The sequence below is a fragment of the Myxocyprinus asiaticus genome, chromosome 1 (assembly GCF_019703515.2).
Source record: "Myxocyprinus asiaticus isolate MX2 ecotype Aquarium Trade chromosome 1, UBuf_Myxa_2, whole genome shotgun sequence".
In the NCBI taxonomy this organism is placed as follows: Eukaryota; Metazoa; Chordata; class Actinopteri; order Cypriniformes; family Catostomidae; genus Myxocyprinus; species Myxocyprinus asiaticus.
The window spans coordinates 20,287,858-20,307,346 of NC_059344.1; the positions used below are offsets into that span (position 1 = coordinate 20,287,858).

Below are 19,489 nucleotides of genomic sequence, written 5' to 3' on the forward strand. Positions count from 1 at the left end.
TAGGAATCCCTTTTTAAAATAAATAAATAAATGAACATTAGAAAAATTCCACAAGTACATGCCCTTATGTTTTTTCCTAGAAGTGGGAATTCACATACATCCATTTACAAATACTTATTTTTAAGTCTGTAGGAATGCACACTTACTGTATTCAATAGTGCGTTAGTGAATCCCTCCTAAGATTTAAAGGGGTCATGGCATGAGGAATCAAATTTTCCTTGATCTTTTATTATATAAGAGGTCATTGTACTATAAAAACATAATTGTAAGTTTCATAACTCAAACATCCTCCTCTCTGCAAAAAGAGCATTTGTTGAACACAAGCTGTCAAAATGACTCGTTCTCTACTTCCTCCACATTGTGATGTCATACTGTGGTAGACATTTGCATCTGACCGCCTCCAACGTGTCTGTCTGCCAGCAATCATTTGTTAGATCCTTCCTGGATCTGACTCGTCAGTAAGTCATTAGGATATGAAGTCTGACAAGCGTGCTATATACTCCATGCTCAGCCAGCCTGTAGCTATGCTAAACTAAATGAACTGATGACCAATCATCACACTGCCCATATAGATTTTTTTAGCAAACGAGACAAAACTTTTAATAAAGACAAAATATATTTATATTACAAATATTAACTAATATTATGTTTTAAGTTTATTATTATGTTTATGAGGCAACTTACTCTTGGCTTACCCTCAGTTAACATGAAAAGTAACCCAGATTTTAGCTTTTTTTTTTTTTTAAGAAAAGAAGGGTCAAAATAATTTTTGTGGTAATCAACATCAACAAATGCTGCATTAAAACCGGAATATTCCTTTAATTGTGTGACTTGAGTCTCCTACTGCTGTAAATACCTTTATCTTTAAAGTAGATATGCCTTAATTAGGCAAATCTTTACTTGTAAAGCCAAAAGAAAAAAAGAAAAAAACAATAGCCTGCCTATTTAGGTGAATTTTTAGAGCTGCACAAGAAACAATTTGAACACGTGTCTAGAGCTAGATTACTGCTCTATTCAAGACAAGCAAATGAATGAAAGACTTTCCGATTACATTTCGAAGAAGAAGAAAAAACAAAGACCTTTTTATGATTAAATCATGTAAAATTGATTAAGTTAATGTAATAATCTCAGCCTAGACCACTGGTACTGACACAACCCCTAACTCATTGCTTCTTCCACTATGTTGCACAGCTTTGCATTACACTACATTCCTAGTGGCTTATTGTGATTCTTAGCTCATTTTTTTATCCAGTACTGTTATATTCTATGGGTACTGTGTTCTTATTGAAGTTTTGTCTTTTTTTGAGTGCTTGGCTACCCACTGAAGTAAACATTGATCTCAAGGACAGTTTTCTACAATTAAACTTCATACTTTCTTATCCCTGTTCTTTTCGCATTGTAACCAACTTATCAAACTGCCCTGCACCACTGCACAATGCTATAATGTTTCATTAATCCAAAAAAAAAAAAATAAAAAAAAATAATAGATACTAGCATTTTCCTATGAAAATACAGTCTCTTTCAACAGATGTATTTAAGCACATTAATCAGCCGATTCAGTCTGATATCATAAGTTGTTTGTTTGGCTTTCTTATGCTAAATTATTTTAGTTGTTCTTTTCAGTTCAGCAATTACCTATAGTTTGGCCTGACTGTCTACATACCTTTCTGTGAAGGCACCTAGTTGCATAACAAGAGAACTAAAAGAAAGAGGGAAAAAAATAATGAAATGAGAAAACCTCATTAGCCGCGTCACCACTTTTGAGGAGAAACCAGAGGCCCGTGTGTTTTATTGCTAACGGTTCAGTGGGCTTCTAAAGAGGCTTACACTAGTTTAATCACTATTTTTTCACTCTTTCTTTAAACTTCAAAAAGCCCTGGAGCCAGCCTGAAGAAAAGCCATGAAGGGGGTTTCTGTTCCTCTTTGGGATGATTTACCACTGTCTGTCCCCCTCTACTAAGTGTTGTCTGTTTACTGGAACTATGTGGGGACAGAAGCTTCAAAAAACGTCAGAGTTTCTTTTGTGTGTCAAGGCTATTTGGCCCAGTGCTCAGGAACTGGCCAATAAGGTGACAGATAAATCACGTTACCAGGGGTGATCAGGGCAGTGTGCGCTAATTTCAAGATGTTCCTGATGCAAAGACGAGTCTCCACTTCTCCAACTGTTATTTTTCCCTAATCTACACATCTTCTCTTCGCCTCTACCATAATTTAGAAAAAAAAATGAGAAGCTCTTACGAGGAATGCTCTGCTCAGTGAAACTGCACAGTAACACTGCTTGTTAGTCCTAACATCCAAGCAAATTCAGTGACTTTAATTCTACAGTGAAAAACAAAAGACAGAGAAAATTAAGTGGGAGAAATAACATCTGAAATTATAATCTTGACCAAACTCAAAACTCCATATCTTCATCAGGGTGTCAAATATAAACATTTTCTGGAGTGAAAATCATTATATTGCTTCCGCTTTCTTTCGTCCAGGTTATGGATATTTTCTCCTTCCCTAGTGAGATCATTGTAACATTCGAGCCAATTCTGCACTGCAGACAATACTTGACAGTGTTCCAGGGATTTTTTCCCTTCTTACTGGAACATGTAAGTGCAGAGGTCAACTGATGGAATGGTTAGACGTGACACACGTGTTGTTATAGGACAATGGTATAGATGTAAGTGCTGGGGTCCCCAGACTGAATGGGCAATGCCAATGGTCATTTTAAAGGGATAGTTCACCCAAAAATGAAAATTCTCTCATCATTTACACACCCATGCTATCCCAGATGTGTATGACTTTCTTTCTTCAGCAGAACACAAACAAAGATTTTTTTGAAGTATATCTCAGCTCTGTTGGTCCATACAATGTAAGTGAACGGGTGCCAAAATGTTGAAGCTCCAAAAATCACATAAATCAGCATAAAAGTAATCCATTAGACACCAGCGGTTAAATCAATGTCTTCAGAAGCAAAATGATAGGTGTGGGTGAGAAACAGATCACTTTTACATTCTTCTTCTTGTGTTTTTGGTGATTCACATTCTTCATGCATATCGCCTGAGGGAAAATGACTTAAATAATGATCCGTTTCTCACCCACACTTGGGCTGATTGATTTAACCACTGGAGTCGTATGGATTACTTTTATGCTGCCTTTTATGCTTTTGGAGCATCAAAATTTTGGCACCCGTTCACTTGCATTTTATGGACCTACAGAGCTGAAATATTCTTCTAAAAATCATATTTTGTGTTCTGCAGGAGAAAGAAAGTCATACACATCTGGGATGGCATGAAGGTAAATGATGAGAGAAATTTTCATTTCCCTATCCCTTTAACACTAAATAATCTACACAAAGTCACCTTCTTAGTAGTGTTAGTTTGTTAGTTTGTTCATGTACCACAACACAAAGAAAAAGTCATTGCTGTTGTTGTTATTCAATGTACACAAAAACAAGCAATACTTTCAAGGAAAGTGAATGACTGCTAATGACAAAAGTCGCTGACCTAGTGTCCCATCATTGTGTCAAGAAGTGTCATAAGAAAAGAACTAAGGAGCTTCAAAAACAACCAAAGTTCATGTGGAGTTGGTTAAATTGCAGAGAGTGATGAACAGCATGCCAGTGATGTATGTGTCCCTCTTTATCACACTGTCCTGCACTGTAAATAAATATTTATGTGAAACTTTTTCTCTTGGCATAAATAAATAAATAAATAAATAAAGTTCCTGTGGAGTTAAATCGCAGAGAGTGTTGTACAGTATGCAAGTGTTTAAATAAATAGATAAATAAATAAATAAATAAATAAAAATATATTAATTAATTAATTCATAATAAATAAAAGTTCCTGTGGAGTTAAATTGCAGAGAGTTTTGTACAGTATGCCAGTGTTTAAATAAATAAATAAATAGGTATTCTGTAATTGATAGTCAATATAATTTAAATCAAACTAAAATGTATTATTATTATGTCCATTATTATCATTCACACAATTTGGTTGTACTGGTTTTGATCAGTAAGTTGACGTGTTTATAAAGTTTTGTATACTTCATTATATGTAGCCTTCTATATGTCATTAGTCAAATGGTACAAGTAAAAGTAAACATGAAATGCACAATTTTGTCATTGGAATATGATCTAAATTTATGCAGTTGTAATTTAGAACGTTTTGATTTTAGTGAATACATTCATTTGGAAATGCCAGTGATATGGATGCATGCTCTGATTTATTCAAGGACAGTATCAAAGGGTTTCAAGAAAATAGCATAATTTAGTCCAACTATGTAGCTGTCATGTTTCCCATTTTAAGACACTTCTAAAGAATAAGTTTAATTTTCTTAGCAAATATAAACTTAAAGCAAGTGTGTTACCTGTCGCTTTATTTAAGTCCAGATGATGCGAGTGATTCTATTTGGTATGACGTCACGAACCCACAACCGATGGCACAACGAGCATCATGCGCAAACTATGATGCCTGTTTTCCCTTCGAGACTACACATCAGCATCTGAGTTTTACACAACACCTTTACTGGTATGGTGTATGTGCCGAGGTAGAAATACCGCTAGCTCACTGATCTCTCTTGTCGCGGAGAGTAGAATATTTCCTCAACTTCCTCGCAGTGTTTTTAAGCGCCGATTTACAGAAAGTAACAAGTGCGGGGATTGGAGTCGGGAATAAGAGCACGAGACGGTCACCAAGATTCATCGTGTCTGTTGCTCAACAACTAGAAACATCTTTTAAGCAGATTACTCTCAACTGTAGCTCAGCTTGCCGTACGTCTCAGAAATGGCAAACTCAGGCGTTCAGTTGCTTGGGTTTGGTCTCTCACTGATTGGCATCATTGGACTCATCGTGGGCACCGTCCTCCCGCAGTGGAAAATGTCCGCGTACGTGGGGGACAGCATTATCACCGCGGTCGCCACTTACCAGGGACTGTGGATGTCCTGCGCTTTTCAGAGCACAGGGCAGCTTCAGTGCAAAATCTACGACTCCATTCTGCAATTAGACAGTGAGTATCTATCTATATATCTATCTATATGTCTGTCTGTCTGTCTATTACAGTAATGTGGAATATTAGGTAACTCGAAACACCTAAGATCTGATGGGTTTATATCTCTCTCCATCGCAGGCAAGTTTTATCAACATTTACCATTCAGGTGTGATTGAGGTCTAATTTGATGATCTAAAGTGTTGTGGTGACATTCACAGCAGAATGCTTCTAATTAGCTTCTTCTATTTTTTTTTTTTTTTTTTTTTTTTTCTAACTTAATGCAGTTTTTTTCATTACAGACAAAAATATCACAATTTGAGTGGATAGTTGAATTGAAACATAAATGTTTTAGCATTTCATAGCATTTGGTATGCCCCCCTTTAATGTTAGCATTCACTTGAGTTAGCATGGTTTCATCAAGTTTGTGCAAAACCTGATGATCTGTGTTATCCCTGCATGAATGGATGCAAGGAAATCTGACATTTTGTACAAAGGATAACAGTCATATGATTAGTAACTTAAAAAATAATGCAGAATCTAAAAATTTTTGCATTCATATTATAGCGTTTCTTTATTTGTATTTTTTTTTTTTTTTTTCAAAATCCTTATATTTTCTGTATATTTCCAGGTTTAAATTTGAATCTCAGATTTTTAATGTGGATTCAAACTTTTAAACCCCCTGTATATATTGATTTCCCTATAGATAAGGGCTTGTCCAGTGTACACTACTGTAAATCTGTAGGTGTTTATTGGTTAAGAATTCCCTGGCACCTGAAGCTTAATTTTCCCACCCTCTCCCCTTCACACACACACTCAAATAAACACTGGTGCCAATCCCAGCCACTGCTTGATTAATGGATGTTGGCCTCGCCAATGCGAGTTTCAATCTACTGTATGCCTGTAATGTAACGAGGCAGGACGTCATAGTGACAGCCGCCTGTACTTCTCTGGGAAGAACATAACCTATTGTTCCCATGTACCTGCCAGAGTATTTTTGTTAACACACCCAACCACCACAGTAATAAATCAGAAGTTGATTAATTGAATTAAGTGTTTCAGTTTATGGTTGTCACAGAAACATTCCATCCACGGTTCCCCAAGTACTTGGCTAGGAAACCACAACACCACACATCCCTCCTTAGTTAGCAGGAACACTATAACCACTCTCTACATTGTAGAGATAATACAATGTGACAGTTCACTCCCTCTTGAATTGGTGTATTTACTGAGAGGCTCTGTGCAGAACTGCTGTGCTCGTTTCTGAGAAAACTGGGAAACTTCTAGTTTAAACAAGTTGGAACTGCACCTGACAGCAGGTTGAATTAGGATGGAAGGAGGAGCAAGACAAGAAAGAAAAAATGAGGATGAAGGGTGTCCCTCTAAATTTCACAGCTGACTGTTTTCCTCGCCTGGCAAGAGATGCCTTATTGTGCTTTATTGAGTAAAGCAGAAGAATAATTCTTCCACTTCACTACAGCCTGCACCCCCACCCCTCACACTTTTTTTCTTTCCCTCTCTTGGTGGGTTTTGTGTGCACGTATACAGGATTGTACTGACACAGACTGGTTCTTGTTGGAATGGCCTCTCACTCTCTCTTCCTCAGCTTTATTGCAGTAGTGATAGATTTTATTTCAAACTGGACATTTTTCATTGCTCTCATTTTCTCACAGTATACAGTGGGTTATTACTTAGTGGTGCTCGCTAAGGCTACTCAGGCTAGTAGGTATTGCTCATACTTAGAGTGAGGGATTTGAAGGAACCCTTTAACCTTATTATTAAACTTGGAATATAGAAAATTGGCAGTGGGTTCTTTTGACTTGTAAGCAACTGCCAAATACAACACCCCAGCAAGCACCTAGCAACAGAATAACATAGAATCCGCATAGGAACAGAGCGCAGCAGTGCCTGTCCACTTTTTCAGGCCCACTTTGTTCCGGAAGTATTTCCACATTATTTTTTTCAATAGGGATTTCATAAAATCCTTCATTAAAGAGTTCTAAGCCATGAATTAAACCAACCACCTCCAAGGTGAATAAGGTGAGTTACAACATTACTAACTTTGAAGCAAAATGTATTTGAAAAACAAAGGTGTAATAATGTGTGCGTATCGTCTTTAATGAGGAAATGAACCACAATCCCATATAGCATTGTGAATGATGTAATAAAAATAAAAATGATAGACCATAATAAAACTATTGATTTAAAATTGTTGATTGCAAGTACAGAATCATTATATTTAATGTATACTGCAAAATATTATATATATATATATATATATATATATATATATATATATATATATATATATATATATATATATATATATGAATATATGAGTAATTTGAGAGTGTATAAGACTCGATTAAGATTCAATTGCAGTGCGTCATGGAAATGAGTGGTTGCTGCTTGGCTCTTTTGCCGCAGTTTCTTTGCCACAATTCTCTGATTTGAGCATTTTCCTTATGGATCAATTGTAGAGTAGTTCTTCAACAGAAATTCAAAAATGTAACTTTTTTTTGTTGAAGTTGAAATAACTCTCCCACACCTATTATATCGCTTCTGAAGATATGGATTAAACCACTGGAGTCTTATGGATTACTTTTACATTTCCTTTATGTGAGTTTTGGAGCTACAAAGGTCTAATCTCCATTCACTTGCATTGTATGGACCTACAGAGCTGAGATATTTTTCTAAAAATCTTTGTTTGTGTTCTGCTGAAGAAAGAAAGTCATACACATCTGGGATGGCATGAGGGTGAGTAAATGATGAGAGCATTTACATTTTTGGGTGAACTATCCCTTTAAGTCTGTCTGTAAAGGTTTATGTTTTCGGTAATTACCCAATGGAAAAATGTAACTGGATTTATATTTCCAGAACCAGACTGTTGCAATCTATTCTAGAAACAAAACAGCTAAAATCATTCAGAAAACTTCAGCAACCAAATAGCAATTACCCTGGCAACCACCCTAGCATTGTGGCAGTGACTTTTGCACATTCAAGGACCACTCACATTTTCATCTGAAAAATTTATCAATCTAGTAATTGCTTTTCAGATTAACAAATAATAGCAAAACAGCTGAGCTATTTCCTGGGAGATTGTTCATTTGAATTCCGCAATTTCGAGATTCGTAAAGATCTCACCTTCCAGTTTCATACTGAAAAAAAATCACAAAAGGAGCATGATAGGGCTATCATGAGTAAACAAGAAGACTGTCCTCTGTACGTCTCTATCTTTCTCTTGCAGGTGATCTTCAGGCGACCCGTGCGTTGATGATTGTGGGTATCATTGTGTCCATTGCTGGTCTGGGTGTGGCCTGCATGGGGATGAAGTGCACAACTTGTGGAGCCGATGACAAAGTTCGCAAGTCTCGCACGGCCATAACAGGAGGCATCATACTGCTAGTGGGAGGTGAGTGTATGCGTGCAAAACAGAGAGAGAAAAATACAGAGACAGACTGTGTTTGTGTGGAGACTTCACACCAGCTTAAGTAAATTTACAATGTGAACATCTTTGAACTTCCCTTATACAACTTAAAGAACATCAGTGCTTTTATCAAGCTTCTCTGCTCAGTCTGGAGGTCAGTGAACATCAAAGCAAACAGGGTTGTGAAAACACAAGATTATGTGTATTCATCTGCCAAAAAATAAAAAGTTTTAATGTGTAGGCAGAGTTGTGATCATACCTGCCAAAGGACAACCTATCACTATGTATGAGTAGTTCACAAGAGTCCCAGAGAGTTAAAGTTGTGTCCAAAATAATTATTAGGCTATTGCATGTGTTGAAGAGTGCTTTGAACTACTGGCAAAGAAAGTAAGGTCCTCTGTCCTCTTTTCTTTGAAACAATCTGTATGTTTTGTTCATGCAGCCCTCTGCGCAATTGTTGCCTGCTCATGGTTTGCCCATAATGTGATCCGAGCCTTCTACAACCCCTTCACCCCAGTGAACACCAAGTGAGCGCCACACCTGCACATACTTTGCACAATTTCTGGAATACTGTTTCTAAACCATGTTCTTGGATGCCCCCCAACTCAACACATTTTGGATGTGTCCCCGCCCCTTACATCTGACACACTCATTTCAGTTCTTGGAGCACTCTACTAGTGTGCTGATGAGATGAATTTGGTGTGGTACATGAGGGAGACGTAAACAAATGTGCAGTGTTGGTGGCATCCAGGAACAGCGTTAGGAAACACTGTCCTACAACTATAGCCAATTTCAAACAAGTTAGCTTTTCATAACGTTTTTGCTTATTTTTCAATTTTCTTTTCTGTTAGGTTTGAGTTTGGAGCAGCCATTTTCATTGCATGGGGTGGTTCGTTTCTTGATGTTCTCGGAGGAGCCATGTTGGCGGCCTCGTGCCCTCGAAGTAAACAAGTGTCAAAGTATCCTAAAAGTAACCCTCCTCGGTCTGCCAACAGCAACAAAGAGTATGTCTGATCAAGACTGCCTCTTACTGGACAGAGACTGAAACTTCAAAAGGTGAAGAATCACTTCAACAGAATAATGGACAGGGCACGTTGTGTGGTTTTAAATTGGGTATACAGGATGTGAGCTTACACAGCTGTCACTGAGGTGGAAAACAGATCAAACTGACTAACACTCCTTCATAAAATGGGCAAATCAGTTGCCCAAAAACTGTTTTTAATAAATATATTTACAAAGCCCTCTGGGAGTTTTTGGATTCTAGGAATATAACGTCAGTGTAAATGTTCACAGCATGCTTCAGCCTCCATTGTTTCGCTAAAGAAAGCAACTAGGTTGATTTGTCTTTGCAAAAGAAGAGAAACTTGGATAGTCAGATATGCTGATGTTTCCAAGGTGCCCAATAGGGAGCACTATAAGCAACACTCTAAGCAAGTGTCGTCCAAAATGGAGGGAGTTTTTCAAGATCTGTTTTTGTTTTTTCAATTGAATGGTAACAGCTAACACTATTAATAATGTTTATATGATGATACACATACATGGTTAATACAATGTAAATGCAGTGTTTTACAGGTTGCTGAGGATGAGGAATATCCTGTTATTAGGAGTAAAACCCATATCTGCATTTGTGTAACACATTTCAGCATTAATACATCACTTATTTTTCACATCCTGTTCATGCTGTTATCATCCCTGAGCCCCCCTGAAAATCTTCTAAAATGAATTTAAAAAATGTGTTACACCTTATAATCGCAGTGTTAGATATTGTTTATGCATTTATTTTACTTTCTTATTTTCAATAAAGTTTGCTTATGTCAAAACAGACTGTTATTATTCCTTTGGTTTAAAATTACTTACATTCCAAACGTGAATAACCCATCCTAGTGCCTCAAATGTTTACACTAGCACTTTAATGTAAAGTTGCTCATGCACAGTTTATTTCTCCCCCACTGCACTTCCCCAAAAACAATTTACAAAAATCCATTAATTTCCATGCAAACATCTAAAAGTCAAAAACTATTTTAAGAGCCATGCACAATTTGACCAGCATCACAGATCAATTTAGATGTTTTGATTGTTCACCTCAGTCAGTATACATTTTCATGATTGTACTCATTTCATTTCAAAACAAAGGTAAAAGGCCCATACAAACAGTGACCAATTAAAAACATCACCTTACTATTACCAATTAACTGATATCATTCACAGTGTTTCTGAGACGATTTCAAGCAGACCCCAGTTACCAAGGTAACCACAGGTCTTACTAAATGGCGCATTACACATTAACAGAGTTTCACAGGAAAATGTCCTCTTTAGGAGATGAGTAATCCAACCTTGGCTTTGGTTAGCTTCATTTTTCTTTATCTGCAGTAAAGTGCAAGTTTAATGATATAGCCCTGTCACATCAGAGACCATCAAGATCTTCACTTTGGAGAAAGAAATGTCTGAGCCGGAGGTAAACAGGACTGGTGCGTTCAGTGCCACAGAAGCACGACATCGGCCAAGTGATGGACAAGCATAAAGAGGACATGAAGCAAAGTCACCAGTACTTTTTTATGACCTGAAGCAGTGAAAGCTTTGAAGGCTGTAAAGTGAAGGCAAGAGAGAACATGTGAGAGAAGGAGAGTATAGTCCATTTAAACTCTGTAGGCTTGTTGTTTTGGCCTCTTAACAGCTTTGGCAAAGTCAGCCATGCATCAGGCAACAGGTGATACTCTCTGAGACACCGGGAAGCTTCTATTATTGTTTATGATATCGTCCAAGTCCTGATCATCAATAACCACTGTAAAATAAAAGAAAAAAAATGAGAAACATATTTTTGCAATGTAACTGGAAACAACTGAATGCCAAAAAACTGATAAAAAGCACCTTCCTACCAAATGATATTTAAAAAACAATAATAAAAAAAAATCATATATTTTTTATATAAATAAATAAACCACAAAATAGAAATAAAAAGCACTTTCCTGCCCAATGAGATATATATATAGTAAAATAACTAATAATATATTTAATCATAAATAAATTAATAAATAATAAATAATCCACAAATAATGATAAAAAGCACCTTCCTGTCAAATGATACTTGAAAAAAAATCATATATATATATATATATATATATATATATATATATATATATATATTTAAAATAATCATTTATTTAATAATATAAACCACAAAATAGTGATAAAAGCACCTTCTTCCTAAATTATATAAAAAATCTTATATATATATATTTTTTTAAATAATGTATAATTTATTTTAACATATCAATAAATAAATAAATAACATAACATATAGTAGGCTGAACACCCACCTCTCTTAGACCGCCCGATCTGTCCAAGTTTGGGGGCTCGCTGCATTCCCCGTGGTGCGGATCTGTTTGTCTCTGCTTGCCCTTGATTGTACGGGATAACGGGACTGGGCTGTAGTGCACCTGACGGCGGTATGAGACCGGGCATTTCTGCCATGCCATACATGTCCTCCTGCTGTACTTCGGCAGATGTAGTCATAAAAAAAACGACCACAAGTCGTTGGTTGTGCACTTCAGCGACGGCGTCAAATCTTTGATAATGCTTGCAACACCTGGGGAAAGCAAAATACCGCAATGTGAATAGACCAACCTACTATACGTGAAATAATAAACCTTAGTTATAATTGTTATCAGTAAAAGACTACAGCTGATATTATTAGCATGCGTTTTGTATCCGGATACTTCATGTGCTGGATACTTGCATGCACAGCAGAAATGAGGAGCAAATTCATCACGCGCACCGGATGGGCTCGTGTGCCTGTCAACAACACAGCTTTCGCTTTACCCCAATATTTTGTTGCCCAAACCTATCATAACCACATCTGTTACATCCATAAAACAACGAGACGTACCTACCTTGCTATTGACCAAAAGAGTGGACACAGCGTTCCCTTACTTGGTTAATATGTCGATCGCTATGCGGCGTTTAGCGCGTTGGTTTGCGCTCCTCGCGAGTCGGAAGTTGCCTACTATGAGCCGAGTCTGTCGTAACTCTCAATTGGGGATTTCCTTGATCGTTTCTGTATGCGTCACAGCGAGGGAGGGCCCAATGCTCATGTCGTGAGATCCTGTGGGCAGTTATTTGTTATTGACGATTCACCCACCCTGTGTGGGCTCGCCAACTGTAGCCTACATACGTGAGAACCGAACACTTGTTCCATGGAACATAAAAGTTAAACATTTGAATAATATACTGGTCGCTCTTTTCCATGCAATACAATAAATGGGGACTAGAGCTTTCAAGCTTCAAAAAGGATGCAAAGACCATTAAAAGTGGTGTGTACCAGGGATTTTTAAATATTTCGATGCGAAGGACCCCCAAATATGATGTTCCTCTTGCAAGGACCCTAGCTATTCATTTTAACCCTTTAATGCCTGAGCCCAAAATTCCGAAAATTCCATTCTGTGCCAGAATATATATATATATATATATATATATATATATATATATATATATATATATATATATATATATATAAAATTCATATTATATTCATATTCATATAACATCACACACCTGAACTGTATATACCATATTGAAGAGAAGAACTAGGGCTTTCAAATGATATAAATATATGTATGATTATTTAAGGCTAATCATCCTATATCAATAAGATTTCACACAGCAATTTTTACAAAAATCTTTTCCGGCCACCATACTTCAACAGACAACTGCATTTTCAACCATTTTATTTACAAGCTAGAGGGAAACTTAGAGTGTATGAAATATACATAATTTTGTGGGCAATGTAGAATAGCAGACAGATTAGAAATATAATCTATTGTTTAAAAGTTATGACCATTCTAGTGATTAGTGGGAAAACAGAATAAAACAAACATTTAGATTCATTTCACATGACCACTCCTCAAATACTCCTTTTGAGCACCTGTAATAATAAATTGAGTTTGCATCTGAAATTGAAGGACACAAACACTGAAATATACATTTTATGTGTTCAATAAAACACACATTTTATTTAATTTTAACATTAGAATTACACACGAATTACACAGCAAAACATACAAAATCAAACTTTCGAAATATCTACAGTAAATACATTTTTAATAAGGAGTGCATGAACAGAATATATATAAATTCATATGAGTCTTGTATCAGTCATATGAGAAATAGAAACAAACAATACATACACATTCATATATACCCATTTGATGGTCTTGGCTGGGGATCAGGTTCCATCTCATCCTCCACCTCCTCGTGGTCCGGGTCTTCCTGCAGTAGTTCCTGGTCCAGCAGATCTTCCTCCTGTGTGCTTATGCCCTCATGAGCCATGTCCTCCTCTGCTATGAACCTAAACTCATCAGCAGTCAGCTGCCTCCTCCTTTTGAGGGTGCTGAGCAGGGAGCCATAGTCTCTATCCATCTCTACAACAGAAAAAAAAGTACACAATTGGTAGCCAGCAGTGTGTTCTTCACAAATCCGTACACTGAATAGTCACCAAAGGCTTGCAGACTAACCAGAATGTCCAACTGCAGACAGCCCTCTCACACTTTCCTTGTGAACAGGAAGCTACACACAACCTAAAATCATCAGTTCTGAGCAACATAGCAGTCATGACAGTGATGAGACATATACCAATTTACAATAAACATCAGATTTACACTTATATTTACATTTGTATTGCCTTGATCTTAGTTTGTACCTGCTGCTGGATTAGAACAAAATCATTCAATATGACTATAACTGTAAAAAGCTACAATACTCACAATATGTGCTTCTGTATTTGAGTGATTAAATCAAGTTGATGAATTATGTTAATGTACAATTTTGTTCACTAGTCATCAGCATTTAGTCAAATTCCTTACAGTCAAAGAACTGCAAGCATACAGTAAGCAAGTAGCCTGTTTACAGTCAACACTGTTTAGAGTTAGGTGATTCTCCCATACTCTATGACCTGCACGGACACAAGGTGGTGGAACAAAAAGAAATCATCCCAATAGATTGTTTGATAGAGGTAATAATTCTATTTTTGTAAGTACAGAATTGTTCTAATTCAGAATGATTATGGACTGAGGTTTACAGTATACATAATATAGCTAAGAGTTCTCATTTTTATGCAGGCTACAGGGAAGAATTGCATATTATACATGTTGTTTATGTTGTTTTTTTTTTTTTTTTCAATGTTTTGAACAATTAATGGTACATTCTCAGATCTGTGCAGCTTTTGTTATTACATGATTATTAACCTTTATGGAATGTAAGTATAGAATTTTGGTTAGAATTGTGTATTTGTTGTACAAAACAAGATGTCGCCTGATCTCATTTTAAGGTGTTGTAAAAGCATTGGAGAGTATGGCAAAAAAAAAAACAAAAAAAAAAAAACAGTTAATTCATGATTATATTTAATTTTGAGTTTTCAGATACACACATTTTCAAGATCCAAGACATTTGGCAACAGACTGACAAGTAATTTTGAGTTCATAATTGTTCAGCTTTTTAGTGTGTTATACAGTAGAAAACAATAAATGTAAAGTTCCTGTAATATAGTATCATATATTAATATTTAAAGGGCAACAGGTGTTGATGTTGCCATGGAAAGAGTCAGCATCCCCCTGCAAGTGAGGGTGGTACAGTCCCAGCCTGGCCCAGTAGAACAGGATGGCCAGTGGAGCACTGGACTTTGTGAATTCTGGGGGGACATGGATGATTGTGAGTGTCTATCCACTGTACTTATGTTCATTATTTTGTATTATTCAACAGTTAGTTCTGGTCCTCGAATCTGATTGGACATGTGAAAGTGAAAGAGCAGCCCATATATGTAAAAGAGCAGCCAATTTGGGGGATTTTCATTTATACCTGTGACATTAAAGATTTTAGCCAGCCAGTAGTGGCAAAAGACCATTTTTATGTGTTATGAGCCAGCTGAGTTGAGTCAGCGCTGTCAGTCAGTGAGTAGTTTCTTTGAAGTCATCGGCATTGTCTCTCACTCCATGATCACTCAGATTACTACTATACTACTACAGCTGGGAAATCCAGTTAAACTAACTGCTTCAGCATTAAGGCTTATGACAGCTGAGAGACACAACAGATGAAGTAACATACTCAATGTGCTTCCCTACCAGAGTTTCTGCATTGGGAGGCGATTTAAACAATAAACATGGCGGAGTGCGGTTTCTATAGTGAATGACTCTTGCAAACCAGCTACCGCGAAATACTCAGATAGGACCTCTGCTCAGACAGCTATTTTTACCAAGGAGCTCTAAAATACCTGGAGAGAGCTATCCATTAGCATTTCCATTAATCTCTATTGCGGTGCTCAGTTAGCGTATGGTCCCCGTGACTACCCCAGAAGTAGGTGCCATCTTAGCACCAGCTGTGATGTAACGTGCTCTGCAGCCAGAGAAAAATGACATCCTCACAACACAAAGTGTGTGCTTTAATAACTAATTAAATATCTTACCAATAGAATTTTACACCAGACCCTGTAGTGTGGCGATTAGCACTATTAAAAGCTGCACACGTTGGCATGTTGGCTTTTAGTGCTAAATAAAATACATAAATCGTCCAATCCTGACAGTCACTATCACGTTATACAGTATTAATAAACTTTTTCCCTACTTTCTGACCCACTATTATGATCATTTGAAGCAGGCATACATTACTACAAATACTTCAAATTCTATTTTAGAATATTTAATTTTATTGTATTTATAGCTCATGCATAAGCTATGTCATCAACTGTACAAGATGTGGGAAAACGAGTAAATGTTATACTTTTAGCAGCCCACTAAAAAAATAAAAATAATTCTTGTAAAAAAAAAAAAAAATTTTTTGTCAGAATACATGGTTGTTTATGAATGGCTGTCAATGGGGAAATTGATACTTCCTGCATCTACCAGCAGGGGCTAACAGGGACCTGCTAACCAGCTAATTCCTGCCCCCCTGATTTTTACACAGAGAAAATAGGATGTGTTTGACCAAAATTCCATTAGTTTCAGCAACCTGACTTACACTACACTACAGCTGAGGAATACAGTTAAACATCTCTAGCTTTAATGTTCATCTCTGCTTGGGAGTCACAAAAGACGCAGGCAATCACACACATTCAATATCCCTCTCTCTAAAACACTCACACATATTTTTGTTTCTCCAATAACTTGTTAGAAACAGCCAAAAGTATGTTTTGGAATTAGTAATGGAGGCTTGTGCACATATTTTGAACTAGCAACGGCAGATCCTGATCCATGGCGTAAGAAAGTATTTCCATGCACAAGTTCTTGTTCGTTGAACTGTTGTATAAAAGCATCATACTCGCAATCGTGCTGTATGGCCCTAAATCAGCACGGCTGTGATTCGGCCACAGGCTAAGTGATGCAGGTAATCATAACTGTGCTGATATAGGGCCATACAGCACTGCTGCTTGTGTGATACTGCAAATTTGAGGCAAATTTGCAGCATGTTTAGATTTTTTGTAAAGGATCTCTAAATACTGTGACAATTAAAACAGGAATCATCAAATGATCCATTCATTTAATCAGCTGCATTCATATTTATTAGCTATAACAGTATTACTACATTAGTATCAGACATTTTCAAAGTCCCCGTTATCTAAGCATTATTTAATTATTAATCATTTTACTAAAGACTTACAACAGTTATTCAATCATGAAAATACCCACGCAGTCACACTCGTACATCCACACACATAAACAAGTGCCCACACATACACTTACATTCCACCCATATGAACCTCTTCCAAGGCTATTCGAATTTCCTCTGATAGCATCTTTTCTCAGCACCACGCTAACTGAAAGTTAATCTATGCACTTTAGAAAACAAACACCCACAACACAAACCAATGCACCAGGACACTCTGGAATATCATACCTTACAGAGTCCACAAGAAAATGTGCAAAGTGAGAAATCAATTTGGTGTAGAAAGAAAGAGTTTGGTCATAACAGAAAGTCTGGGTCACTGATTCAATTCAATATTTTAATGTAAATTGGATTTGCTTTTAAAATACTCATGAGGTCGTGAGATGGCAGATTTAATGGGCTATGGCAAGAAAAACAGAAATGAATTTCTATCAAGTCCAGTGGCAAAGCCCTTACCTTAACCCAGTGTTTCCTAAAAAATGTTCTGCCATGGCACACTTTTTACGACTAAACAAAGTCTACGGCACACCACTATCCCACATAGGCTAACCATCGTCAATATTTTTCCTTTTCAAGAACTTGTCCATGTTTTCTGTCCATCTTAGTAGCGTGTTTACTTGTAATGTTTGAAATTCAGCTATGCAAAAAAAAAAAAACATCACATAGGTAGGCTACGCTGTGTGAGGTCACAGGTGGCAAGAGCGCTAAATGGGTAATGAAAAAACAACAAATTTGCTTCTTTCTAATTTGTAGATTTGTTCTTGCAATGCCACAACAAATTACAGGGATGCAAACTCATGAGGGGCGAAAAAGGTAAGAAAATCACTGGTCCACGACATTTTCTGGGGATATTTTTTTTTTTTTTTTTTTAAGAATAAGCTAAAAGCACCAATTCCAGCTATTTTAATGATTCAAGTTTATTCAAGTTTACAATTGTGCAAAATTCACTGAAAAACAAAGAGTATTTTGGTGAGGCTTGCTTCTGTTTCACAAATTTGTTCAATTTTATTAACTGATTAGTTCAGTGACCCCTTCTGGAAATGTCACTACCTGGCGACAAATGAGCGTCTTATGTGCTATGAGTGAGTCAGTGAATCATTTTGAGTCGTTCATGACCGAAATCTACCAAGAGAGTTTATAAAGTTTATGCATTAAAAGAAGAAAGCAGATCTATAGTCTTCCTTCAGTCTGAGCATTATTTTTCATCCAAAGAGACAACAATAATAGTTTAATAATAGTGAGTTTCAATAAGGTCCTTACCTTCTCCTTTATTAAAACTTGCATGGCTACAAATCTACTAACTTCAGTATAAAAATGATAAACACAAAGCAGATCTATGGTATCATTTTCCTACAGTAGCCTATTTAAACTGCTGAGCATGGCTTTTATCAGAAAAGACCACAATAATAGTCTAATAATAATAATTTTGAGTTTCAGTAATGTTCTTTCATCATTGTAAAGTGCATTTCACATGAGTTGAGTCGAGGTGTCAACGCTCCGTTCAATGCCAGCGTCAAGCGCCGCATTGCCCTCCACATGACAAGAGTTGCAGAAAGCGTCACAGAGGGGCCACGTACAAAAGCGGGAGGTGTACACAATAAACATTGAAAACGTGTATTTGGAAGAGAGAGAAAAAAGCTTGCAGTTGCTTTGATAGCAGAAAGTAATAGAAGGACTTGAGGTCTAAGCGTTTTCTTGGTGAATTTAAATTAGTTCAATAACTGGGGTCTCTGATATTCGTAAACAATAAGGTAATATTTAAAAAAAAGAATTTATCAAACATTCAATGTCTCTTCACAAATTTGGACAGTTTTTAAATATTTCTTGTTGCTTTGCTCTCTCAAAGACATTATTGGTGAAGCAAAAACGTGTGTGTGAAAAACGCTTTGGTGTAAAGTGGCGTCACTTCATAGACTTCAATGTATTCTGCAGCGTTGACGCGAGTCGTGTGAAAGACCCTTAACGTGTATAAATATCACTCACTTTTGCACATTAATCATTGCTCTTCACAATCACAAAATTGACCGATTATGGTTTCCGAAAGGTGAGGAGTTTGGATCCCTGAAATTATTATTATTATTATTATTATTATTATTATTATTATTATTATTATTATTATTTTATAGATATTTTGGAGATAAAGTACCTGGAACAGCCAATGCCCTCTAATGTCTCTTTCTATTTGTGCTATAAATGAAAAGGTTTAGAAAAGAGGAAACCCTTTAGTCCATGTGTACAATAGGTACAGCTGGTACAAAAAGCAATAATGGCAGCATACAGTATAGTAGAAATCTATTTAATTTGTATTTTTTTCCACAGTGATGCCAAAATATAGTGTTCAGTACCGTGAAAACAGTTTTCCAACACAAGAAAGACAAAGAGAATGTGTGACAAGAAAATTTTCCATACAGTATCTAGGAAATTTAAAGGGATAGTTAATCC

General features: G+C 36.5%; 2 protein-coding genes across 3 annotated transcripts; one reads left to right on the forward strand and one right to left on the reverse strand.

The window, feature by feature from the left end:
- Positions 1 to 4,472: 4,472 nt before the first annotated feature.
- On the forward strand, positions 4,473 to 10,142 carry LOC127445707 (claudin-7-A). The gene is made up of 4 exons (XM_051705937.1): positions 4,473 to 4,992; positions 8,219 to 8,383; positions 8,841 to 8,925; positions 9,250 to 10,142. Exons 1-4 carry the CDS (start codon positions 4,770 to 4,772, stop codon positions 9,410 to 9,412), a joined length of 636 nt encoding a protein of 211 aa, XP_051561897.1. The 5' UTR covers positions 4,473 to 4,769; the 3' UTR covers positions 9,413 to 10,142.
- A 149-nt stretch (positions 10,143 to 10,291) lies between these two features.
- si:dkey-112a7.4 (uncharacterized) lies at positions 10,292 to 12,418 on the reverse strand. 2 transcript variants are annotated; one of them, XM_051705950.1, is made up of 3 exons: positions 12,135 to 12,418; positions 11,716 to 11,984; positions 10,292 to 11,180 (listed from the first exon to the last, which is right to left on the reverse strand). In XM_051705950.1, coding segments are annotated over exons 1-3 (357 nt in total). In that variant the 5' UTR covers positions 12,137 to 12,418; the 3' UTR covers positions 10,292 to 11,094. The 2 variants fall into 2 exon arrangements, with proteins under 2 accessions (XP_051561910.1, XP_051561918.1); XM_051705958.1 differs by having other exon boundaries at positions 12,329 to 12,413.
- Positions 12,419 to 19,489: the final 7,071 nt, after the last annotated feature.

What these genes read in the sequence shown, in the direction of transcription:
- si:dkey-112a7.4 (XM_051705950.1), bottom strand. An exon ending in GATCGGGCGGTCTAAGAGAG is followed by an intron (nt 11,181 to 11,715) that starts GTGGGTGTTCAG and finishes TTTATTTTACAG; the next exon opens with TGGTTATTGATGATCAGGAC.
- LOC127445707 (XM_051705937.1), top strand. Translation starts at nt 4,770, where the DNA reads ATGGCAAACTCAGGCGTTCAGTTGCTTGGGTTTGGTCTCTCACTGATT. An exon ending in CATCATACTGCTAGTGGGAG is followed by an intron (nt 8,384 to 8,840) that starts GTGAGTGTATGC and finishes TTGTTCATGCAG; the next exon opens with CCCTCTGCGCAATTGTTGCC. An exon ending in TTCACCCCAGTGAACACCAA is followed by an intron (nt 8,926 to 9,249) that starts GTGAGCGCCACA and finishes CTTTTCTGTTAG; the next exon opens with GTTTGAGTTTGGAGCAGCCA.